At 54.3% G+C, this 26,271-nt stretch overlaps 1 protein-coding gene across 2 annotated transcripts; it reads right to left on the reverse strand.

Moving 5' to 3' along the window:
* Positions 1-295: 295 nt before the first annotated feature.
* CDIP1 (cell death inducing p53 target 1) lies at positions 296-21,403 on the reverse strand. 2 transcript variants are annotated; one of them, XM_058815794.1, is made up of 6 exons: positions 21,362-21,403; positions 3,710-3,807; positions 3,044-3,141; positions 2,239-2,385; positions 1,707-1,971; positions 296-1,513 (listed from the first exon to the last, which is right to left on the reverse strand). In XM_058815794.1, exons 3-6 carry the CDS (start codon positions 3,126-3,128, stop codon positions 1,402-1,404), a joined length of 609 nt encoding a protein of 202 aa, XP_058671777.1. In that variant the 5' UTR covers positions 3,129-3,141; positions 3,710-3,807; positions 21,362-21,403; the 3' UTR covers positions 296-1,401. The 2 variants fall into 2 exon arrangements, with proteins under 2 accessions (XP_058671777.1, XP_058671776.1); XM_058815793.1 differs by lacking the exon at positions 21,362-21,403 and adding an exon at positions 6,760-6,965.
* Between the last annotated feature and the right edge of the window lie 4,868 nt (positions 21,404-26,271).

The raw sequence follows: 26,271 nt of genomic DNA on the forward strand, positions 1-26,271 counted from the left end.
CCCACTGTCTCACTTGTCTCTGACTGATGCAGTCCCTGAGAAACTCCTGCCCTGGCACCCCTCTGTCCCTGCTATTTCCCTGGGGAGGCTCATTGCCCTGCTGAGGACACAGCCAGGTGCTGTCAGGGCTTGGGGCTCTCCTGTGCGAGGGGTTCCTGGTAGGGTAGGGAAGCTGCTGCTCTTCCTCCTGTGCTTGGTACCCCTGTACCCCCACCCTGCCCTCATCCTTGGCTCCCCTGCAGGCAGAGCTGCTGTAAATTTTGAGCAGGAGAGAACAAAAGATTTCACACACGAGTTCAGGGTCTGTTATTTATTTACATAAAAACACTGACTAGTGCCACAGTTCCAGCCCTGAGCAAACAGCAGCTGCCTGTGCAGGCCAGGCTGTGTTTGCAGACCTGTGTACTGAGAGCCTTCCCCACTTTGCTCTGGGAGCTGCAGGGCCAGGGGCAGGAGGAGCAGCCGAGAGGCTGAACTCGGCTCCCAGCCCCTCTCACCCTGCTGGGGGAGCGCTGCTGGCAGCTCCTGTGGCTGCCTGCCTGCCCCTTCCTTCTGCCTCAGGTGAGTGAGCTCAAACACCCCCTACACCACATGCAAGGAGACCCTGGCGGGCCCAGGGCGGCTCTGGAGCTGCAGCCTGGTTACAAACTCCTCTACTCTACGTGCCGGGCAGCCGGGACATGCCGGGTGTGCTTTGGCGCTCGGGGGCCGGGGCTGCCTGGGGCTGTCCCGCCCCCGGAGCCGGGCGGGGCTGGGAGGGGGAGGAGGAGGAGGAGGAGGAGGAGGCGCATGCAGCTGGAGCGGCCGCCGGGCAGGACGGAGGTGCTGATAAGGGTGCGGTGCTGCTGCCGGGCCCCTCTCTGTGCTTACAGGCAGCTGTGCCTCCCCTCGGGCAGGGGCTTTGAACCACACAGAAACTGGTGTGTGGCACTGCCCTGTGTCCTTGTCACTGAGCCCCTTGCTGACAGTGCCACAAAGGCTGTGCTGCATCCCCTGAGGGCACCTGGATCCCCTCCTGGGCTCCCATCCCAGCCCATCCTGCAGCCGGGCACCCCCTGCACTGTGGGACTGGGCTGGGCACCTCCAGCAGCTGCTCCAGGTGAGGGGGCCTCGCTCACACCTGCAGGGTAAGGGGGTGCAGAGCGATGCCCCCCTGCCTGTGCACTGCAGGGCAGCTCCCACACCTCCCCCGTGCCCCAGCGTCACCAACCCAACTATTCCCGGTGAGGAGCAGAGCCGGGGCAGTGCTGGCAGCTCTGCGGGAGGAGCCGGGGCTAACACACACACACCACCGGCGGGAAGCGAGGGGAGGGCGATGCACACGCGGGGACGGACGGAGGGACAGACGGACGGACGGCAGCGGGGCGGGGCCGGCGGCGTTCCAGAGGCTCCCGGGTGCCGTTAGCACATGCGCTTGTACGTGTAGATGTAGGCCTTGCAGTTGGGACACGTGTGTGTCACATCCTTGAAGTCATCGAACAGGCAGGGGATCAGGCAGCAGCAGAGGTCACACCTGGAGCACAGGGACAGGCAGAGAGGCTGAGCTGGGACAGCCCCTGGGCACGGGGCAAGAGATGTTCTTGGAGGGGCTGTCACCCAGGAACCCCTGTGCCAAGGTCCCCACCGTGCCCAACAGCTCAGCCAAGGCCACCCAGGACCAGGCTGAGTACCCAGCACGAGGCCCCAGCTCTGCCTGCAGCACCTACCCCACGAAGCAGCAGAAGAAGCCCAGGAGGAAGCTCATGAGCCCAATCTCGTAGGAGATCTTGGTGGTGATGGCTTGCTGGCAGTGGGGACACACAGTCTGCACAGGGGCTCCCTGGAAGATCTCTCCCTGCAGCACTGTCACCGTGGTGGCAGCTCCCGGGGGCACCAGCACTGTGGCCGTGTGGCCACCAGGAGAGGGGTAGGGGCCTGGGGCAGGGTAGTAGCCCATGGGGGGGTGGGGCCCTGGGGGTGGGTAATATCCTGCTGTGAATGAGAAACACAAACAAGTGAGCACCTCTGCACATGGTGGGACAGCCCAGATCCTTACTGGGGAGGCCAGACCCTGCTGCAACCCCACCCTTTGAGTGCAGCCTTGGTGCCAGCCCTGCCACAGGCACTGTGCCCCCCACCCCATCCCAGGGAACCTCCTGCAAGCTCCAAATGGCAGCTCCAGCCCCCTCCTGGGCACCAGGAACCACTGGTGCTGCTGCTGCCAGCCCCCATCCTGTCCCCAGCCCCTGCAGGACTCACCTGGTGGCACGTAGGGCCCAGAGCCATCCGTGGGCATGTGGGGGGGGATGAACCCCGGCTGCGAGGGGGGCTCATATGGGGGAGGTCCAAACTCAGGAGGGGGGATAGGAACCCCCTGGGGCTGTCCCACCACTGGGGTGACACCCTCTGAAAGGAAACACAGTCAGCAGCCAAGGAGGCAGGGAAGGGAGACAAGAGGTGGGGGCAACACCTTAAGCCACATCCTCCTCTGTCACAGACATCTTTTATGAAAAATCCTTTCCTTAGGATTTTTCCTCCTGAGAAGCTGGGAGGCCTCAGGAACAAAATGTAAACAATGATTATCTGCTGCTGTGGAATGCAACAGGTACATCTGGGATTGGTCTCATGTGGTTGTTTCTAATTAACACCAATCACAGTCAGCTGGCTTGGATTCTCTGTCCGAGACACAAGCCTTTGTTATCATTCTTTCTTTTTCTATTCTTAGCCAGCCTTCTGATGAAATCCTTTCTTCTATTCTTTTAGTATAGTTTTAATATAATATATATCATAAAATAATAAATCAGCCTTCTGAAACATGGAGTCAGATCCTTGTCTCTTCCCTCATCCTGGGACCCCTGTGAACTCTGTCACACTCCTCTGGGCCACAAGAAACCCAAATTCACCCCAGAACAGGGAGCAGTGCCAGGCTTTGAGCTGGGTCGCTGCCCCTTGGAGCCCTCCTGCCTCCCCCAGGGGTGCCATGGGGACAGAGGGAGCCAGGCAGGCCCAGGGCACCCCCAGCTGGGTGCTGTGTGTGGCAGTGCCCCCCAGTGCCCCCCAGTACCTGGTGCTGAGGGGGGGCCGTGCTTCTCCTCTATCAGCGGCGCCGAGGGGCCCCCCGGGTAGGGCGGGGGGGGATCGTTGGACATGGCTCAGGCAGCCCTGCAGGGACAGAAACCTTCAGGTGACCTTGGCAGCCTCGGTAGCACATGGAGCTGGTGTGGTGCTGGGGATGGAGGTGACAGGAACAGAGGGGCCAGGGCTGGTGCCAGCACTGCACCAGCCCCAGCTCCCCCCGGGCAGAAGCAGGGGTACAGCCCCCAAGCTGGACAGGCTCTGAGCAGGCAGCAACCCCAAGGTGTAAAATCTTCCTGCCAGCTCCATGGAAAGCCCCCCTGGTGCACAGAGCTCATCAGGGCAGCTCTGGGCTGTGTGGCCACACCCCAGGGCAGTGCTGGGCTGGAATGTGCTATGCCAAGGCTTGGCTGCATCACTGGGGTGCCAAAGGTGGGGAAGAGCTGCCCACAGCCCCAAAGCTCCACCCTCAGTGACACAAGGCTGTGCCCTGAGGGATGGCAGGACCCCCACCCTGAGCCTGAAGCACAAACTCCAGGACAGAGGCTGCAAACCCACAGAGCATTTCCAAAAACATTTCAAAATAAACCCAGTGAGTGAAGGTAAGATCATATTTAACAGCTGGGGCTGTTACTTTACATGGGATAGAATTTACCTGTCCTCTTCCCTGCAGCAACACTCAGAGGCCTTGACAGCTGAGAGAAGCAGCTCCTCTGAGCAGGGTAGTTGGGAAGGTGACTTCTTCCACTGGGTCTGTGTCAAAGGAATTGCAAGTGAATTAGAGATGGAGAGGAGGCAGAGCTGCAGCACTGTCCTGCCTGCCACACCAAACCCCTTCTCTCCCCCTGTGCCCCCTCAGTGGCAGGCATGAGGCTCTGTGTCCCTGGCACATGGCACAGCCCCCTGACACCCTCTGAGATCCAAGGAAGTACAACAACATCCAGAAACCTGATTTCCCCATGTTCAGTGGCTCAGTTATAGCTGGTAGGATGTGATAAATTGGGAAATACAAGTGAGAGGCTGCTCACTCAGTGCTTGGGACAGGGTGCCATTGCTGTCAGAGCCCAGGGACCTCTGGGAGCTCCATCCTTCACCCAACAGCCCAGGAGCAAATGTGACTCTGCTTGTCTCCTTTGCTGGCACCAGAGCCACGTGCTGGGCAGCCAGCCCAGAGCATGCCAACCCGCCCAGCCTGGCACAGCCTGCACTGGCAGCCAGCCCTGCCCCAGCCCTGCATTGAGCTGTGCCCACAGAGGTGTCCCTGGGGCTCAGCCACCTTCACCTGCAGCTGCCAGGTCCAGGCAGAGCCAAAGACTTGGCAAGCAAGGCAGGAACACCCATCCCTCCCTCACCTGCATGGCTTTGTTTTATTCTACTCCTTTTTCCCAGTTCACCCTCCCTGCCACCCAGCAGCCTCCTGCAAGGCAGCAGGAATTCAATCAGTGCCTGGATCAGGGGAGCACCTGAGCTCTTGCTGCTCCCTGATCCCCCCAGGGGCTGAGCACATTCCTGACAGGCACAGGGTCTCACAGGGTCTCCCCCAGGCTGTCCAGATTTCCTGACTAGAATTTCTCCCCCCAAGCTGAAGCCACACAGCTTCAAAGAGTAACACCAGGGCAGCTGGGGGTCATCATCCTTCTCCTGCTTCTCACTCCAGTTTCCTCCTGAAGAGCCAGGCAAGCAGAGTTGCCATGGCAGAGAGCATTTCCAGGCACACTGCAGAGCCTGCCTTCTCCTTCAGTGACCTACAAAGCTCAAACTGGGCCGTGCTCCTTTTAGCTCAGTGGGGATGTGAAGAAAAGGAGGATTTATTCTTCTCAAAGCAGCCAACCCTGCACACCCAGGAGCCTCAGACCTTCCTGTGCCCGTGCCTGCAGGGGTTGTGGATGAGCCCAGCCCAAGCAGAGCACCCCAGAGTCCTTACCTGGGGACACCAGGGAGCTTTCCTTCCTTCCTTCCTTCCCTCACAGCCAACTGTGCCCACACCACATCTCCTCCCATTCCTGCTCACATGCTGCTTTCCCATCATAATCTTTCAACACTCCCCCCATCAAAGCAGCTGGCAAGAGAAGGCAGGAGAGGAGGAGGCCTCACCAGGCACTCCATCCACACCCATGAGATGAAGCAACAGCCCCAGGGGGAGCCATGAAGCTGCCACCCTGCCCAGGGGGTGCCAGACCTGGCTCCCAGAGCCACACGTGCCCTGGGATGAGGGAAGCTGAGGGATGCAGGGCCCTTCTGCTCACACTTGGCAGCCTCAGTTGGCTCCTAATGCAATATTCTGCTTATTAAGAGAGATCTGTAAAGAGCAAGATGTTGGCTGTGTGCCCTTCCCAGGAGGAAAATAAAGCCTGTTGCTGCTAAGCCTCTTAGAAGCTGTTTCTCTCCTGTGCTTTCTTTCATCTTAATGTGAGCAGCACAAAACTCAGCCCATTTCTGACAGAGAGCTCTGTGGGATACCAGGGGACACTGGGCTTCCCCCTGGCACTGAGCAATCCCTCACCATTGACAGCTCTGCAGTATTCCAAAATTACCATCCAAAATGACCAGGTTTAAGTTCTGATGGAATCACCAATGTTTTGTGCAGGTCCTTTGGAGCAAGGATTCACTGCAAGCTCCTGAGACTCAAAAGGAGCTGGTTATCAGAGCAGGATGGAGAGAGGAGATGCTATTTCCAGCTACAAATGCAGATAAGCTCTTCTCAACTGGAAGAACAGCTTTTACTGGCTTCCTCTGCAAACTAACTACAGAGGATGAATTCACTATGGAACCAGAATCAGCACAATCAGTTAAACACAAAGCCAGGCAAAGGACCCCCATGCCCCCCAGGGAACTGATATTTGCTAAAGAAAATGGAAAAATTCCCATTTACCTGCTGGGACACAGCAGTGTGACAGACAGAGCCAGCACAGCTCCATCACAGCCTCACACAGAAAGGGCTTGGCCCACCCTGCCATGGCCTCAGTCCCTGTGTCCTCCCTGGCTCTGTGCTCCCTGACCATTCCAGGCAGCTTCTGGGTGAGAAGATGGCAGCACATTTCCAGGTCCCCTGCTCAGATCCCAGCTCTCAGCCCCAGGAGGGCTGTCTGAGGCTTCTCACACAGCCCAGGCAGTGTGGGCAGCACCAGCCCTGCCTGTGGGGACACAGAGCTTTATATCCCATCTCCTTCCTGTGCTCAGCAGCCCCCAGCTCAGCAACTGAGGGATTGTAGGATCCCAGAATGGTTTGGTTTGAAAGGACCTTAAATTCATCTCATTCCACCATCCTGCCATGGCAGGGACACCTCCCACTGTCCCAGGTGCTCCCAGCCCTGCCCAGCCTGGCCTTGGGCACTGCCAGGGATCCAGGGGCAGCCACAGCTGCTCTGGGCACCCTGTGCCAGGGCCTGCCCACCCTCACAGGGAACAATTCCCAATTCCCAATATCCCATCCAGCCCTGCCCTCTGGCAGGGTGAAGCCATTTCCCCTTGTCCTGTCCCTCCATCCCCTGTCCAGAGGGCACTGATCAATACCCCAAAGCCCTGGTTCCCATCACTGACATGCTCAAAACTGATACAAAGCAACTCCCAGGAGATGAGAGGAGCTGATGTGTCAGGGTGCAGTGTCCCATGCTGGCTGTATTTCCCTCTGTTACATCACTGCAGAAACAGTTTGGGATTCAAACATGGAAAGGTCTGCACATCCCACCTGCTTTCCAAACTCACCAAAAACAACTGGTGTGCAGTGGGACCAGGGAGTATTGTGCCACCAGAACAGGTAACACCATAAAACAAATAATGCCACGAAGAGGACGGACACAGTTAATTCAGATTTGCTCTGCTCATGCCATTCCTCCCCAGCAGCAGCTGTTTGTGCCTCAGGCTGCCTCCTCACAGATGAAATCTCCACGGGTGGGACAAACCTGGCAAGGGCAGAGCAGATGCTGGCAGGTCCAGCTCACGTGTGAGCCCTGCTGGTGCAGTGCTGGCCCAGCAGCTCTGAGTCAGCTCTGAGATCCATCCCACACTCAAACAGCCTGTGTGTCCTTGCTGCTGCTGCTGCTGCACTTGGGACTGAGATGCACACAAACTCAGCTTTGCTTCCTCCATGGGAGCAGTGGCTCCAGCCCTGACACAGGAAGCAGCATTTGTTCACACTCAGCCACGTTCAGTGATGTTGACACTTCCAAAGCTGCTGCTGCACATTTTTGGAGCTCTTCCTCCATGAAAAAAAGAATTTCTGATATTTGAAAAAGGAAAAAAGCCACAGTAAAATTCAATGAATAAATAAGAGAAAATATACAAGCACTTTCAGCTTCACTGCACATCAAAGAGATGCAGATTGCAGCTTCCAAGCTTTTGGAAATACAGCTTTAAAAGCCAAGAGGCCTGAAGATGTTGGGCCCTCACTGAGCCCAGCATTTAGAAATGCTTTAGAGATAGGAACAGCATTGTGGCCAACACCATCCCAGTTTTCCTGGCCCCAGGAAAGATACCTGTGTGCTACAGGTGACATGTTCCAGAAACTGGGAAACACTGAGACTAGGAAGGCACAAAAGGCCAGTCAGAGGCTGCCAAAATGTCATTTGAGCCAAAGTCTGTTCCTCTTCAAAAGGAGCTTTAGGGGCAGCAAGGAGGGAGAACTGGGCAGGGTGTGCTGAGGGGGACAGAGCCATACCCTGACTGTGGCAATCACCTATCACCCTCCTCCACAGTGACACTTCTGAACAGCACCTCCAAACCCAGCCTGGAGCTGCACATTCCCTGTTACACCTGTGCCTGGAGCTCACAGGGATGGTGCCCTCTGCCTGTGCGATGCCCAGAGCTCCCAGGCTTTGCCTTCTCTGCGCTGTGCCCAGACCTCACAGGGATGTTGCTCTCTCCCTCCTATGCCCAGAGCTCACAGGCTTTGCCCTCTGCCCATGCTGTGCCCAAAGCTCACAGGGATGTTGCCCTCTCCCTGTGCTGTGCCCAGAGCTCCCAGGCTCTGCCCTCTCCATGCTGTGCCCTCTGGCACATTGTGCAGGGCTGTGGCTCAGCTCCCACCACACACAATCCCACCAGACAGCTCTTACCTCCAAAGGAAAGGCAGCACCAATCTCTGCTGAGCAAGCACTGCCAGTGGTTATTTCTGCCTGGTTTTTATGCAGAACAACAAAAAGATGTTTTCCATGCAAACAAGCCAAAGCTCCCCCTCAGCTCTGCCTGTTCCCATGCGCATTTGCTGCCCCCAGCCTGCACATCACCTCCCCGGAACCAGGAGGAGGAATAAACAGCACAGAGTGCTCCAGCCTCCTTCAGAGAGGATGTCCTGGCAATCCTTGACCGTGTACCCGCTCCTTTACCCACTGCTAACCTTGGCAGCACCTCCTCAACTCCTCAGCCTGCTCTCAGCCAAGGCAGCAAGGGGGCGCATGCTGCAACGCTCTGCACGGCGCCGATGGAAACAAACCCCAGTGAAGGACTGAAGGAAAGCTCTGTTCTTTTTCTGAGCAACTCAGCTGCGTTTTCCCAAGTCCAAGTCACTGCCAGGCAGCACAAACTCACTGTTCAGGAACAGCCAGGCTGCTCCCAGAACAGCAGATTTCTTCCACACTTCTGCACTAAGATTTCAGCTGCAGAAAACTCCTTCTTCCAGGAGGGTCAGGCTGTTCCTTCAGTGCAGGCACAGAAAGCTCAGCTGGCAAGGCAGGCCAGCAGCTCTCCTTTAAAACAAAGGAATGCTGCAGAAGAAGGTTTTTCATCATTTGAAGCAGGTATGTCAGACAGCCAGAGCTCCCTGCTCTGCTCTCCAGTGCGTGGATCTCCGGAGCAGCTTCCCCATTGCAGTTTTTACCTGGGGACCTTGCAGGAATCCTGTGACCTTCTGTGTGCCACCATCACCCAGCACACAAACCACCTCAGAGCAGGATCCTCGCTGCCAGCCAGGTGCTGTATCCAAAGCAAGATTTGCCAGGGCATTAAATCCAAAGCACAATCAGATCATCTCCACAGCGCAGCCCCGGCTCAGCTGTCCTTGGCCAGAGATTCAAATCACCACATCCAGCAGCTCCTCCTCACGGATATCAGGGAAACCAGACACAAAATCCTCCCTGCTTCAAACAAGGAGGCTCCATCTGCAGCTCCCACGAAGGGTTAAGTGCAGGAGAAACGCCTGCAGGACCTGCTGCCGCCTCTGGGATTCTCTCCAGTGCTGCCTCCGGATGGGCTGACCAAGCGCTCTTGGCTCTTCACATGGGGCTGCAAAAACAGCCTTGCCAGGACCTGCTTAACCTGGATATTTAAAGAAAAACCAGCCAAAAAGAAAAGAACAAACTGGGGTGGGTTGTTCTCTCTGCTGCTGGCTCCCAGGATGTGCCACAGGGCTGTGGGAAGCATCACGCTGGCAAAGAGCTCACGGTGACATCCAGGAGGGGTTGCAAGGGACGAGGGGGTCACAACCCCACACTTCAAAACTGGACCCCAGCCCTTCCTGGGGAAAAGCTGAGGTGTAGACAGAGCACTCTGCACCACCAGGGCAGCTGAATTTGGCCCCCAAAAGGCAGTTTTGTGAACAGAGCAAGCAGGGAGCCAGGCGGCCCCCCAGGCTGCCACTGTCCCACTCAGGAGGTGCTCCCTGTTCAGACCCTTCCTGGCTGCACAGGAGAAGCCAGGCTGCAAAACACCAGGTGTGCTCATGGATGTGATTAAAGCAACATTAAAGGTAAAGCTGAGCTCCTCTGCATCCTACCAATGTGCTCCAGAGAGATGAGAAAGGGAGGGAGCTGCAAGCCAAACCCCTGGGGAAGCAGAGAGCTGCTCCATGAGACTTTCACTGCAGTTCACAAAGGATCCAAGCTCACACTTGATAACATCCATGGGAAAGCATCCAGTGACAGCAGCAGCTGCTGCCTCCAGTCCTCTGTATCTACTTAATTTCCCCCCTGAGAGGACACATCCTGCATTACATCATCCCTTTGATATCTGTTAATAACAGTGATAACACAACCTGCCAGAATCTCAAGCAACTAAACCCAATATCTACTCCAAGAGTGTGTTTTAATGTAGCATGAAGCACAACTGTGCCACAAGAATAGCTGCTCATTGAAACAAGCAAACAAAAATACCCCAGCTCAAGAAGCTTAACAGCAAGCAGGAGCCTCAGGAGGTCAGGAGAAGATCCAGAGCTCTTAAGCACAGTCACAGATCCGAGCTCACCTCTGATGGCAGCCCAGAAAAGAGGCTTAGGGATAAGCTAGGAAGGGATCAAAGGCAGCACTGTCAGTCCCTCCCACTCCCAGCACTCATGGTTTGGAAACTGGGCAGCCTGGAGGTTCTCCATGGAGCACCCCAGGTCATTCCCAGGCACCAAGTATTGCTCTTCAGTTACCTACACAAAAAAGCATCTCCCGCTGTCTCCCATTTGGGGGAGACCAGCACAGATAAGGTGAATACACAATGAGTACCCACTATGTCTCACAGCAAACCCCAGGGTTTTACAGATTCCCTTTCCAACATCAAATTAAAAATATTTTATTTCTTTAAACACTCACTCTTTCATTTCTCCCTCCTTCTGTACAATTTTTGAGAGAAAGTCAAATAGCAGAGCTACATCACTGCTGAATCAGACTGAGAACATGTGTGACGTCCATTAAATGACACAGAGAGCTCCAAGGGAGGAAGAAATTAGAATCAGAGCTGATCAGCAGTTTTGCATTTCAGCTTCAGAATTAATCAGAGCCCAAGAGCGTATTCAGAATTCCCTTGCAGATTTTGCAACACAATGAAATAATCTGGAATACATTGGTGGTGATTCCAGATCCATTTTCAGGGCTGTACAGAACATTTGCCAGGCACTGAGGAGAGCAGCAGTCACTGTAGCTCCCGTCTGCAGCAGGAGCATTTCCCATGCTCACAGATCCCCCTGCCTGGTGCCAGGGAAGCTGCTGACACTCAGATTTAACTGGTACAATGTCACCTTGCACTTTTTCTGAGGACTAGTGAGAAATGCCCTGTGTCACTGAGTTTTATGTAAGGCCCAGGCTCACTCTTTGCAAAGGAGAGGGGTTTGGGGTTCAGCAGGATCGTGTGTGTGAGGTCTGAGATGTCTCCTGAGTCCCAGCAAGGAGCAGCCACACACATCCCAGGATGTGCACTGGAGGAACTCTTCCATGCTGAGGCCATTCCTGTTACCACACTCACCTCCTTGCTCCCACAGAACTGCCCAGTTCAGACTGGGACCTCTCCCAGGGCCACCAGCACGGGGCTGGATTGTCCCCTGGCACTGGGACAGGAGGAGGGCACTGGCACTGCCCTGCTCCCAAGCCCAACTCATCTGGGCTGCTCAAAGATGGATGATGATGTCCCAGAGGGGAAAACCCTTGGATTAATCAACAGCCACTGAGTGTGCCCAGTGCTGGGCACCCCTGAGTTACACAGAGCTCCTGCCATCCCCAATTCTTCCTCCAGTTCCCACCTGACCTGGCCAGTCCAGCACAGTCGTTTTCACTCCTCCATGACTGTGGTTTCAATCTGCAGCACCAGTTCCTGCCAACTCCTTCATAACCCCTTCCCCAAAGCTTCTACTGAAATTTGGGACAGAGCTGGACTCCAAGCAGCCCTAACACACAGCACAGCCCTCACATCCCTCTCCAGGTCCCTGCTCTGGGCTCTTCCAAGCCCTTTCTCTGTCACAGAACCCCTCAGTGCCTCACTGCTCCATCTCTGGGCAGGGCTTTGGAGCAGTCCTGAGGCAGGGCCACTGTCTCTTTCTCGGCTGTTTTTATGGCCTGGAAAGGCTTGGGATGGCCTTGGGCAGCCCGCACTCCAAAAGACGAAAAGAGTCTTCAGGTTTTTTCTCGGTCTTCAGTGTTTATTAGTTTTTTATCTACAAGATTTTCTCTCGGCCCGACAGAGGTCTGCACAGCAGCCAGCCATGAGCACACTGAGAGCCCCCGGGGCGGTCACCTATCTTTATACTCAAAACTACCTATACAATATTTACCTATTTTCCCCAATACCTTTCACCCTTATTGACCAGTGCACTTTTAGTAAGAACCAATCCCAAAGTGCCACCACCACCACAGAAGATGGAGGCTAAGAAGAAGAAGGACAGGACACGCCCCAATTCCTCCATCTTACTTCTCCAGACCCCCTGTACCGAAATTCTAAACCCTGTGTTTCACACTCTAATTAACCTATCCCTTCACCATTTATCCCAGTGAAATCCTCCCATCCTCATGCAGGTGTTGTCTCCCGTGTAGGATCAAAGTCCAGCCACCAGACGCTTCTGGCAACATTCCAGGACCTCCGAGCCCCCCAAGGGTGGTCTCGGTGACTCGGCACATCAGTCCTGAGGTGCTGAGATCCCACAGGTCCCTGCTCCCCCAGCACAGGATGGCACAGGGGAGATCCAAGCCCATAATAGCAGGATGCCCTCAGGGCAGGTAAACAGCTCAGCTGCTCCAATCCTCTGAGCCTGAGGAAGGCAGAGCAGCTGCCACGGTTACGACACTGAAGCGATGAGAACTGCTTTCTCTCACAGCACAGCAGCTCAGCAGGCAGCTCCACACCGAGCTCCCACCACGCTGAACCCTCCTGAATCACGGCAAGGAGAGACTGAAAGGCTCAATTAACACTCCCTGTGGCAGCCACGAACTCTGGGGGAAACCTCTGCTCCCAAAACACAAATATGCCCCAGATGACACCTCTGTGAAGACCTGCAACAGGCCCAGGGAAAAGGCTGATATTTAACAGCAGGAAAGGGAATCTATTTCCCTCTTGTTCAAAGCCTAAGTGAAGATTTTGGAGGAGCTGAGTGATCCCAGCAGTGCAGGTGGGAAGGACAAGCTGAGCCTTCAGCACAGGCCCAGCCTCCTGTGAGCTCTTCCTGATACAGCACAAAGCAGAATAAAGGCATTTAGTTAATCAGGAGACAAACCAAAGATGCCTCTAAGAAAAGGGCAGCATGCACACACCAGCAGCAGCTTTTTATCCAGTGCTCAGCTCAAAACACAAGCCCAGAAGAGTGGGCAGCAGCCAAAATCCCATCCCCTGCTCCATATTCCAGGCTTTATCCTCCCCTCCAACACATGGATCCAGCTCCCCTCCTGCCATGAGCTGGGTGACTGGCACCCCTGAGGACCTCAAAATCATCCCAGCTTGGAGCCACTGCAGCAGGGGTGCAGCTTTGGCTCTAGTCCATCATTTCCTCCCAAGATGGAGCTGCACTGAATCCCATGGGTTCCTTTTCCCCTCCTTTTGAAAGAAAATGCTTTAAAATTAAATGCTTTAAAAGGAAATGCTTCTCATTTGAAGAAATAATCAATAAAATCTAACAGGCTGCTTTTCATTCATCCCCAGCCAGAAATGTAATCTCCTGTTAACAGCACAGCCCTGAACACATCATTTATCTGCTGCGGGTACCAGCACGCACAGATTTTACAGCTGGAGAGAGTGGGGCTGCCTGCATCACAACCACTAATTTATTCTCAGAAAGGCTAATTTAATCTGGCAGTGAATGTTCTCAAAGCCTCCTCACACACAGAGCAGCTTTTCTCTTGGTTGGCTTAACAACAATCCAGCATATCCAAAAACGTGGAGGGATGCTAGGGAAGAACACTGCCCCTGTGTTTGGAGCCCTCTAGTCTGAGAAATTTCTCTTGGTAACTACAGGCTTTGAGAAAACATAGAGTCCCTCTGGTTTTCCAAAAAGCCAACTGTATTTTCAAGGCAAATATACAACAGTTTAGGCTATTTCTCCCTCACATACAACTGTGGCTTGACAGAAAGAGCTGGGGTCTTAATAAAACTAAACCCAGCAAAGGTTGTTCAGTTTTAGACAACTCATTATTCACTTCCAATTGCACACCAAGAGCAGCAGCCAGCACACCTGGCCTGGGGTGCTCCCTGCCACAGCAGGTGACTTTCCCCAGCCCACACTAAAGAGGAATAAAGTTCAGAACAAATCCAAAAGCTTCTTGTTTCAAAAGGCTGGGTAACTGCACCACGAAGCGTTTTAGAAAGAGCATCCATCATCCATCTGCACAGGGGGCAATAAATAAGCCATCAGAAAGGTTTTTTTTTATTGTTTTTAAGTTCTAGGTGCTATTTTCCCTTTACTTGTCACAGTGTGTACAGGCTGAGCCACCTGACCCTCCATGGACGTGGCACCACGTGCTGGTCCTCACCTGGATCCACCCCTTGCCCAGGAGACCACTGGAGAGCCAAGCACAGCTCCTTGGAGGGGCCACACCAAGGCAGATTGAAGCTTTAGAATAGATAAAACTAACCCTCCATGCTAACTAACCATCCATGGGATTGTCCCCACCATCCTGCTGGGAAAGAAAAGCTGCTGCTGTGCAAGCCTGGATCATGTCTGAGAGGGCTCCTCTGCTACAAGGGCAAAAATGTGTCCCAGATGACATCCAGCAATTTAGGAGGATTCAGTAATGTGGGAAAAAGGCAAAAATCAGAGGGAAGCAGAGCACTTACTAGGCCACAGAAGAAATAGAGAAGAAAACAACACAACAGTCCCCTTGTTCCTATCTGTCAGGAATTGCTGTCCCAAGAATAGCCTATTCAGAAAGCAGGAAACTCAGAGAGCAGCAGGGAAGGGCTGAGTCATGGCCATTTGGAAAAAAAAAGAAACAACCCACAACAAACCAACCCAAAAGGGAAGGAGAAAAACCATGGGACAGCAGCTGTTCTGGGTCTTGGAGATATGAGCAAGTCAATCCAGAACATATTAGCCAATCTCTATTTTCAAAAGCTCTGCAAACAAATGGCACTGCCATTAAATTCATCTGACCCTCCCTCTGCTTGTGGGAAGCAAATTGTGGTACCAGGAAAAGTTGTTGGTGCTTCCCAGCACAACCCCTGGCTGCCAGGACACAAATTGCTCCCAGTTTGTGTCCTGAGTTTTGTTTCTCTGCAGCATTAGCATCCAAAAGATTTACAGGCTGGGCAAGAGCTCTCCCTTTGGAAAAGCAGATCCATCTCAGGGATGCCATTAGCAGAGGGTGAGGAGCCATTTCCCCTCCCCACAGTGGAAGGGCAGGAGGTAAAACACACTTGGATGGGCTTCCCACAGCTCTGTGAACAGAGGAGCCAAAGCCAAGGGCTCCCATCTCACATACAGCTCAGCCTGCCTGGCCCCCAGCTAAACTCTTCCCACATGATAATCTTTGTTCTGTGACCTAAATCAAATCAATTGTACAATAATTCTCCCCAGGACAGTAATCTTGTTCACTCACCCATCATCTGAGAGATTACACCTGCTCTCCAGATGTGGGGCTCTGGGAGGAGATTTCTGAGCCATGAGGGGCTTGTTTTTCATACAATTCCTTGATGATCCCTCACAAATCAGGAAGGGAGGTGTCTATCTATTGTAACATGGCATCTCCAAAGGGGTAATAATTAGCATTGACTCCATGCTTCTCAGAAGGCTGAGCAATCACTTTATTTTACTATACTCATTAAGTATATACCGCATCACCCTTCCAGTCAGTCTGGACCCAACTGGTCCTTGAATCTAAACACAATCACCATTGACCAATTAAAAAATCACCCTTTGGTAAACAAATCTCCATAACACATTCCACATGTTCACAACAACAGCTGCAGCAAGGGAAGATAAGAATTGTTTATCATTCTTTTCTCTGGTCTTCTCACAGCTTTGCCCAGGACAATGCCTGGGCAAATTGCGTGTTGCTGCCACATCTATCTTTTCAAGCAAACAGCTGTGCTTGAAAACATATCTGGAAAACACCTTTAAATTCATTTTCTCTTGCCCTGTGGGTACTGCCAGATTGAAGTTGCAAAGGTAGGAAGGGGGAAGCCCCTCAGAGCTGCTGCCTGTGGGGAATGGGTCCCCAGAGGACAAAACCTGCTGTCCCCAGCCTGTGGCAGATCACCTGTGCCCAGGTGTGACTGCTCACCTCTTCCCAGCTCTGGGAATGGCTGGGAAAACCACAAGCCCTTCACACATAGAGCCAACCTTGACACAAAGTCCAGAGCGACAGCTCAAGGAAATTGTCCCAGAGCAAACAGGCTCTCATGGTTCCAACTGAGAGTGAAATTCATTTTTCTGCAAAATGCAAGGAGCAAAGGAAGATGAAACACAGCCACAGCATGGGCTGATGTGCATGAATCACAGGAAGGTGTGATGGAATTTAGGACTGTAAGACAGAATGCAGGATGGAACAGTAAATGTGTAAGCTTAAAGCAGAATATTTCTTCTAAAAACATCTTCCAAACTGTTAATAGGGAGCCAGGCTGTTAGTGCAAGGTAGGAAGATTTTCCTTCTAAATGCAGAGACTGGGTATCAAAGAAGGTTCAGGAACATGCACAGGAGAGACAGGGCAGTGGGAGCCCCATCTCAGCACAAATGCTTTATCCTAATCTCAGGTTTTAGCTTTTATATTTTCCAGATTCTGTGCTGCTTTCATGTTGCACCTCTGAGCTTCACATTATGGGATGGTGAGCTCTGTGCACAGAGCAGGGAGACAAAACAATTCCTGCTCCAGCTGGGGACCAAGGACAAATGATCCAAATCTCAGCCCAGGAGCACAAACAACGTGGGCTGGAGAGAGAAAAACAAGCAGGGTGGGACTGCAGGGCTAAAGCTGGAATGGGACAATTAACTCCAATATGCAAATGGAGCAGAACTTATAAAAGTGGGAGATCCCACGACTGGTTGGGCATTTTGGGACCATTTTGGTTCATCTTGGATGCAGCCCTGGCTGGGCTCTTGTGCTGCCCAAGGTGGATCCACTGAGGCTTCCTGTTAAATCCCTGCTTTATTCTGTAACTCTGTCCAGCCTCTGTTCTAGGGCAGCCTTCACAAGACATCACTAAAATCTATAGGAGAACCTGGTAATATTCCATTTTCTTATGTACAAAGGAGGCAAAGGATAGAACTATTTCTAATGCCCAGTAATCACAGTAAAAATGAAATCTATTCCTTAATTTGCACAGAAAGCCCCAGGTCAGCTCTTCATTCTCTGATGATCTCAGGCTCCATCATGCCAAGTGGTACAAAGTCAAACATGCACTGCCAGCAGCTGCTCTGCACAGTTCCTAAGATGTTCATCACATTGCCACCTTTTAGGGCTATTTCTTTTATTTTCTTCCCCTCAATGCAGGCCTGCTAAGAGAGCCTAGATTAAAGACAGCTGCACTGAAGTGCCCCACGTGGAGATGTGAGCATGCAGCACTTTGCTCCTGCCTCCATCCTCCACCCAGACCAATACCAGAACAGGGCTGCTCTCAAAGAGCTGCTTCTCACCACCACAAACACACAAATTTAACCCTGAAGCCACAAGGCAGCTCAGAACTAAGGGGCCCAAAGCAAAACTGTAACAGCACCCTGAGAGTTCCATGCCAGAAATAAAATCTGAGCTCCCCTTGCCTCAAAGACTTTATTCTGGTGAGAAAATTGATGGTGGTTTCCTATGGCAGCTGCTCCAGTTGCATCCCCTTTGATCAGAGGAGGAGACAGGTCCTATGCAGGGCATGGAAAGATCTGACAGTGCTCATGGAAGTGGCACTGCTCCTCTCCAGCTGTGAGATGGATCCCCAGTGCTGCCTGGGAACAGCAGGAAAACAGCAAGTGAACAGCACATCCCAAGGCAGAAGTTGCTCACTGTGTGTTTTTTGAAGGAAAAAGTGTACACAGAGCTCTGTGTTTGCACACTTGTGTGCTCAGGTGCCCTGCTCTGAAACCCTCAGCAGAGCTGATTGGCTCCAGGCTGCATAAGAGCTGCAAAATCACGTCCTGGAAGCAAAACCAACCAAAAAACCTCCAGCATCTTTTAGAACTACTGAAGTTCCCACTACAAACTATTCCTATTTTTGATCAGGGAGAAGGGAAGAGTAGTGCATAAAAATTCAAGTCCTTTTGGGACATCACTGACTGCTGCTAAGAGCCAGCAGACATATCAGCATCTATTTGCTGTTTCCTGACTCTCCTGCCCACCCTGTGCTTAGCCCACTCTGGGAGAACACCTTCTGAGAAGCTGGCACACCTGTCTGGAAGCTCAGCTATATTCAGTCCTGCTGGCTTTGTCATTATTTTAATCTCCTTATTATGCAAATGCTATTTATTGCCTCTCTGGCTCACCTGGCAGCCACCAGCCTTTCCTGGAAAGGTACAGGAAAATTCTAACATGGTACAGAGCCCTGCTAATAGGGCAGGAGCGAAGCACCAGCCCCACTGCAGACCCCACAAAACTCACTATTTGAAAAAAATTAGGTTTTTTTCAATTCAGGATAGTCTCTCCTGATTAAAGCAATCATAAGAAATCACATATAGGGCTGTACAATGTAGCACAAACACAGAACTCTGAATTTCATACTTCTCTTTACCCACAAGCAGAAAACAAGTCTTGGATCAGAGCAGATACTAACAAGTTTGTGTATTTCCTCCCAAAATCACTCATCCTCATACTGGAAGACCAACACCATCCTTTAAACACATGCATTTATCTGCTAAATTCACAGCTAAAAAGAAAAAAAAATATTCTTTTACATAATAAAATTACTTTCATCCCTTCTTTGGCTGTGTTAGTGAGTAAGACTGTCAGTGGCAACACTTCTGCAGGTGCCAACATCATGACAAAGACATAAACTGCTCCCAAAACATCCAGATGTTGTGGACAGGCTTTAATCTGAGCCCTGCCTGAGCATTCCTCAGCTACAGGAGCCCTTAGCTGTGCTCCCAGGATGTGTTTGCCCCCTGTGCTCCATCCAGAAGGAAAGCAGTGCCCATTGTGGCTTCCCAGGCACAGAGAAAGCTGATTTGGAAGCGACCTTCACAAAGATGCTCATAAACCAACACCAGGTGCTGAGGGAGACATTCTCCCTCCCTTGGGAACTGCAGCTGAGACAGAGCAGAGCAGGAACACAAGGAAGTGAGCTTCAGAACTGAATTTGAGGTGCAAGACCCATTGAGGGAACACAAGAAGCTCAGCATGGTCTTCCATCTTATTAGGAAGGGTTCTGAAATCAGAGCAGCTCCCTCAGTGTGACCTGTCCCTGTCACACCTGTGGCAGGAACACACACATCCCATTCCCAGCACCACCCTGAGCACACACAGCTCCACCGGCCCTGTGAGGGCAACTGGGCAGGACTGACCACGTTTGAGCACTTGGCACTGCTCAGGGACATCTGGGGACACTGCTCCATCCCCCTGCCCTTGTCACAGCCATGGAGTCACCACCTGCCTGCCTCCAAGCAGGAATTAGCTCCTCATGGAACACCTGAGGAGAACAGAGCAGGTACATGGCTGAACACTTCTGGGGACTTCCTGGGGCACATGGATGTCACCACAACATTGACACAGAGAAGCCTTTGGGAGAGGGAAGTTTGCAGCCTGTAACTCCTGAACATGACTGAATGACATACTTGGTTATATACCATGTTATGCCTGTGTAATACTCACTGTAGTTTTTCCTGCTGCCTACTCTGGCCACACTCTGAAATCAGCAGGGCCTCTGCTGAAATTAAAGCCCCCTTTTAAGTACTCTGAGTGAAGGGAACAAACAGGAGGCTCTTGTGCATATTCCCAAAGAGTTTCTCAGAGTTCTACACTCAGCCCAAACCCACTAGAACTATAATTTAAAACATTGCTACTTAAAATCATTATGCCTGATCTCATCTCTACCACCTGATATTTTAGGCTCAGCCTAGTCTGAGGAGGAGACAGGTCCTATGCAGGGCATGGAAAGATCTGACAGTGCTCATGGAAGTGGCACTGCTCCTCTCCAGCTGTGAGATGGATCCCCAGTGCTGCTTGGAACAGCAGGAAAACAGCAAGTGAACAGCACATCCCAAGGCAGAAGTTGCTCACTGTGTGTTTTTTGAAGGAAAACTAGTCTGGACAACTGCCAGTCCCCTCCCCAGTTCTCACTGGTGCAAGGAGACCACCTCAGAGCAGCTTTTCCTCTGGCCAAGGGACACAAACCTACACTTGCAGGGACCTGGAGAAGTTCAACCTTGAGCATGGCTCATGTGGAGGATGCAGAGGACACTGGCATGGTAGCATCCATCCCAGCCTGCATGTTCCCACTCCCCAGGATCCCAACCTCATCCCTCTGTTTAGCAGCAACCACCACACCCTCTGTGCTTCTCCTAAAGCAACCAAACACTGCCTTACAGCTGCTACCTTCTGCCTCTCCAGTCCCCTTGGGAGGGAGAACCCAGATCTCACCATTCTAATGGTTAAAAACCCCACAACTTCCCACTAATGTTTATTCCTTGGTGTTTGTTGCTGTGCCACACTATGCCTTAACTGAAAGAGCTCTCTTCATTTCACACTGCCAATATCATCCTCACCATCATCACTTCTCTTCCTGCTTGTCAAGACACCTCAGCTTCTTTCGGCTCCTCTAAAATGGGCTCATCATCCCTGACCACTGGGCGAGCTGGTCTCAGAGCAGGGCTAACTGGAAACACACAGAGCGGTTCCTAGGCCTGCTTCCCTGCTCTCCCGGGATGTGTCTGGATTGCATTTGCTCCTCTCTCAGTGGGATCTGTCCGGATCACATTTGTTCCTCTCTCAGTGGGATCTGTCCGGATCACATTTGCTCCTCTCTCAGTGGGATCTGTCCGGATCACATTTGCTCCTCTCTCAGCTGTGCCCTCCCTGCAGCCCCCGCCGTTCTCCGCTCATGACCTCGGCCGGGCAGCAGCGCTCGCCTTACACCGGGAAGTCTTTTCCCAAGTACGCGACCTCGCTTTCCACCCGATTAAATTTCATCCCAGCCCTCCCGTCCCAGCCCTTCCCGGCAGTGCTGAGGGCACAGAGCCGGAGCTCTGGAAGATTTTACAGCACCCTGCGACATTGGTCAGCGATAGAGGCCCGTGCGAGGCCAGGGCTGCCTCCCGCTGCTCTCCGGGCCCACGGCCCCGTCCAGCCGGAGCTCCCCGGACCCGCAGCGAGCGCTGCAGCCACGGCCGAGCACCGAGCCCTTCCCTCGGCCTGCTTCCCCCTCACAGAGTTAACCAGGGCTTGATTTCCATCCCTTTGCGCTGGTCTTCTTCTGCCTGCGTCCCCGTCTGCGCTCGGTGTCCCCCCAGTGCCGAATGTCCGTCGTCCCCCCCCCCCGTGCTCGGTATCCCTCCTCCGGTTCTCAGCGTCCCCCCACGCCTGGTGTCACCCCCGGTTCTCAGTGTCACCCCCGGTTCTCAGCGTCTCCCTCCGGTGTGTCCAGCCGGCCCCGCTGCTGGACGGCCGCCGCGGCCTGGCCGGGGCTGAGGGGGCCCGGGCCGCCTTCCCGCCGCAGCCCCCCGGATCCCCCCGGGCCCCGCCGGTCCCGCCCCGATCCCCACCGCCCACAGGCACCTACCGGCTCCCGGCGGCGGCTCCGGCACCTGGCGGCGGCGGGCGGGGCGGGCCGGACTGGGCGGGCGGTGCCGCGGCGGGGCGGGCCTGGGCCGCGCTGGGCCAGCCGGGGGCCGGGCCGGGCCTGCTGCGCTGGGCAGCGCCGGGAGCCGCGGGCTCAGGGAATCGCGGCGGGGTTTGTGCCGGAAGGGATCGTAAAAATCATCCTGTTCCACCCCCTGGCATGGGCAGAGACACCTGCCACCAGAGCAGGCTGCTCCAAGCCATGTCCAGCCTGGCCTTGGGCACTGCTTGGGATCCACAGCTTCTCTGGGCACCCTGTGCCAGGGTCTGACCACCGTCACAGGCAAGAGTTTCTTCTATATATCTATATACCTTAATTTCCCCTCTTGCAGTTCGAAGCCATTCCCCCTTGTTCTGTCACTCCATGCCCTTGTCCCCAGTCCCTCTCCAGCTCTTTTGGAGCCCTGTTAGGTCCTGGAAGGGGCTCTGAGGCCTCCCTGGCACCATCTCATCCCTGTCCTGCACATGGTGCTTTCCCTACCCAGTGTCCCAGCTGATGCCCAAATGATTCCCTGCTCAGGCCGATGTCCTGCCCCACAATGCCCATGCCATGGATTCTGGCTGCCCCAGGACCAGGGAGCCTGTGGAACCATGAAGGCACCTATCTGGCTCCGGTGGTCTTAGCTGCACTGCAGGGACCTGTTAAAAGAGCAGTATTCTAACACAGCCACAGGTTTTCAGTCACTTCTCACCTGCCCCTAGGGCTCCAGAGATACTTGCTCTGAGATTTGGCTGTGCTGGGTCCCATCCTGCCCTGGCAGCTCTGCTGGGGTCACTCTGGGCAGGAGCACACAGCTCCCATTCCCCAGGCAGGAACAGCCGTGTGCCCTGCAGGCTCCTCTCCTCCCTGTGTCACAGTGAGTGGCCCAGCTGCAGGTGACAGTGGGACAGGCAGGCTGTCCCCATGTCAAGGCACAATCTAGTGGGAGACATTGCCACAGCACCAAGTTAAAGTTTAGACTCTGAGTGGGAAATGCTGTAGGTAAGATCAGAAGTATCTGCCTCACTCACACCTTGCAGCACAACAACGTGTTGTAGTGGCCTTGTGCCCTCCTGTCTTCTCCACAGGCAGCAAAGGCTGGCCTGCAGCAATTTTGGCACTTGATCCCTTGTGAGACCTGGCAGTCCCAGACCAGTCCCACCTCACATGTTGTGACCTTGGCTTTGAGCACAACCACAAAGCAAAGGCGACAGAATTTTGCCAGCGTGACAAAGCTGAAGCTGGGACGTTTCTCCCGTTTGGACATCTTTCACTTCACTTCAGTTTGGGGGAACTCCATGGGCACCACTATGAGCTGGCTGGGTGTGGCTGGTGCTGTGGGTCCTAGAGAAACATCCCCAGGCCCTGGCCTTCTCCACACACTTCTCAGCTCCCCTTTCCATGTCCCCATGCCTGTGGGGACCTGGTACAAGGTTCCTCAGGTCACAGACATGCTGCAGATGATCACCACTCTTGTTCCCTAAAAACCACTGCTGAGGGCTCCCAGCTGCAGCAAATTTCCAGAAGGTGCATGCAGCAGAGCTGGGCCAGTTACTGGAGAGCTCTTTGCAGAGAGGCTGGGCTCCCCAGAGACCTGCATGGATGGCACAGGTGCATGAGGTGACTGGGATGGCAATCTTACACAAATCCTTATGGAAAATGCACTGAAGCCTCCTAAAAGGCTGCAGTGAGCTGTCTGGGTCCATGTCACCCTCATAGACACTGGAGCAGCCACCCACCCCTGGTGTCCCAGTATCCTGGCCACCTCCATTGCCCTTGTCCCTCCTGCAGTGCAGGATTTTACCCTCTTTTATGTCCTGAGAGACCCACAGGTCTGGGGATGGGACCTGTGGGTCTCTCAGGACATAAAAGTTTTAGAGGGTAAAATCCTGGGGGTGGTGTCAAGATTTGGAGTTTCCTACCCAATCCCAGGGGCTGCCCAGGTTCTCCCCTTCTGGAGCAGGGGTGAAGAGTTGATTTCTCTCCTGGTCACAGTGGAACTGTCTCAGGAGCTGTAGCAGAGCTCTCTCTGTGAGGTGCTCGCTGCTGACGTGGTGCAGGCTCTCAGGCTCCTTTGCTGGTAATGCCCTGGGCTCCAGCATGGCTGGGGCTCTTCTCTCTCCCCAAAACCTCAGGGGCTGTCTGGTTTCAGAAGCTCTGGCTGGGAGCTCAGTCCTGAGGCCGTGCAGTGCTGGCCCACAAGGCCCCACACAGGCTGGGCTGACTGCTGGAGCAGCACGAGGCCATAGGGACCTGTCAGCCATGAGAGCTCCATGGGCACAGACATCTCTGTCATGCCAGGCCACTGTGCCAAGTTGTGCCACCAGACCTTTGCAGGTGAATAGCAGGGCCACACTCAGCCCATCTGAGTCCCCAGGCCACTGCAGCCCCCTTGTCCCTCTGTCCCATGCACTGACATGGCTGGGGGGACGTGGTCACTGTCCTCTGTGCCACCCCAGTGCTGGCCATGCCCAGGGCCTGGCAGCACTGCTAGGGGGTCTCCACTATAAGCCCACCCAGCTTGGGGTGTTGCTTTGCTGGGGGCCTGCAGGAGCTGGCACTGCCCAGAGCAAAGCTTTGGTGTCTGTTTTCAGCCAGCTCAGAGACCTGGAGGACATGGCTGCCTGTCTGGAGAAGGTGCAGGGTGAGAATAAAGCAGCTGTGGGATGTAGAGGGTGCCCAACTGCTCCTGGTCTCAGCAGGTTTGAGCTTTGAACAAGCTCAGAGGCCTGGGGGCTGCAACCCCACATCCCACTTGTCAGGAACACATTGGGGCATCTCAGGATGTTCTCACCAGCCGCTCTCTGGGGTACCATGAACACCTCCCTGCCTTGCCTGGCTTCTGCAGCTGCCCAGGCTCACCCAGAGCCTCACGTCCTCCCCAGGGGCTGGGCTTTGCCAGGGAGGGGCTGGGCCAGCTGCAGGAGCAGTGCAGAGGCTGCAGAGCAGCTGTGGGGTGACACCAAGGCAAGGACAGCCTCTGGGCACAGCTCAGGAGCCACTTGTGCCACAGCTGGTGCCTGAACCAGGCTGTGCAAGGATTGCCCAGACCTGGCACATCCCCACAAGGAAGCAGCTCAGTGTGCCAGGATTTTGTCACCATGCTGTGCTGGTGGAGCTGGGGACAAACAATGGTGGGTGGCTCTGAGGAGGATGAGGGGAGGTCAGGGGATGATGAAGCACCCAGGTATGAACAAGGTGGCGATGGAGCAGGGCTTGGGTGTGGTGAACAAGCACTGGCGCTGGGCTCTGCAGGGGATGGCTGTCCCCCTGCACTGTTTCTGCTTCTCCCCCTTCAGCACTGAAGATCCCCCAGCTCTGCTCCTGGCACACCACAGGGATGTGCTGCATCCCCCAGTACTCACCCAGGTGCCTGTCCTGAGTGTCCCCTGCCACATGGGCAGAAATGCTGCTGAGCACTCCCTGGGGAGCTGCTGAGGCTGTTGTGCCCCACCAAGGCTGTTTGTCCTTGTGCATTGCAGGTGCAGGTGACAAAGCCAGGCTCCTGGGGGCTGGTGCCAAGCTCACAGGTGTCCAGGCTGCTCACAGGGCTGTGAAATGGCATGAGGGGCTGGGCAGGGGAAATGCACCAAGGCTGTGCTGCCTGGCCTTGGGGGACTGGTGGAGTTGGGGTCACACTGCCCTGGCACCCACTCATTGCAGTGGGGTAACACCACAGGCCAGAGATGCTTCCTCCTTTGCTGCCTCCCCTGAGCTCCTGGGGACACACAGGGCAGCCAGAGTGACACTTTTGGGCTGTGCCATGTCCCCATCAGCTCTCTGACCAGTCAGATCACCAGGTCTGTGGTCTGGCACATGATTTTCCAATCCTGTGGCTCCTGATGGCCCTGGGATGATCACAAGCACATTCCCCTCCTCACCACCCAGGTCTCCCTGTGGCTTCACTTGTGTTTCTCAGGCAGTTGTCTCTCTTCAAGGCTCTTCAATCCCTTCTCTGTGTGCCCTGGGTAGCTCTGTGCTGCACCCCCCCCACCTCACAGACCATGCCCACTCCCAGCAAGAGTGGATGTGGCCTGGATGTGCCCACATTGGCCTGGATGTGCCCACCACAGCTGGGACAGGAGGTGCACAGCCCTGGCCCACTCCAGGGCCCACCGGCTTGGCCCATTTCGCCTCAGTGGGGCAGGACTGAGGGTGGCAGCTCCAGCAGAACTCCATGCAGGGAAGCTCACAAGGGCCAGCCCCAGCTCCAGGCCCTGCCCAGGCTGTCCAAGAGGCACCCCCGGTGAAACCATCCCTCCTACATTGTTTATTTTAGCAACACAAACAAGAGACTGAAATTAATTATTGACTGGGGAGCGCAGGGGCACAGCCTTGCTGGGAAAGGGTCTGGCAAGGACAGCAACCTCCAAGGGACCTGGGGAAGAGGGGATAGGAGCCAGGCCACAGCAAAACACCCAGGAGCTGTGGATGTCACAAGGGAACCTGAGGACTCAGCACAGCCCTGCCTGCTGGGGTCTCACACTTCAGCTGATGTGGCAGAGCTGGGCTGGGGCTGAGCCCTGGATGCACCTGGCCAAAAGCAGCTGGCAGTCACTGCATGGCTGGAACAGGGTGTTTGGAGCAGCTGGAGATGCAGCCAACCCTCCTGGGGTGCACTGAGCCACTGGGAGAGGGGATCCTGAAACACTCCAGGCTCAGGGGAGCTCTGCCTGAGTCCTGCCACTGCTGCAAACGAAGCAAAGACACGGGGTTCAAAGGGGTTCAAAGCAGAAGAGCGTGTATTGCAAGCGGCTGCGGCGCATCCGGAGAGACTTCCAGCCGCCGGGAGAAAAGAACAGACGGGTTAAAAACGATCCCAGTCTCTAGGGTTACACTGTGTCATGCAAAACAGCCCTGGGGCAAACCCC

This window comes from Ammospiza caudacuta, chromosome 17, assembly GCF_027887145.1.
Source record: "Ammospiza caudacuta isolate bAmmCau1 chromosome 17, bAmmCau1.pri, whole genome shotgun sequence".
NCBI classification, from domain to species: Eukaryota; Metazoa; Chordata; class Aves; order Passeriformes; family Passerellidae; genus Ammospiza; species Ammospiza caudacuta.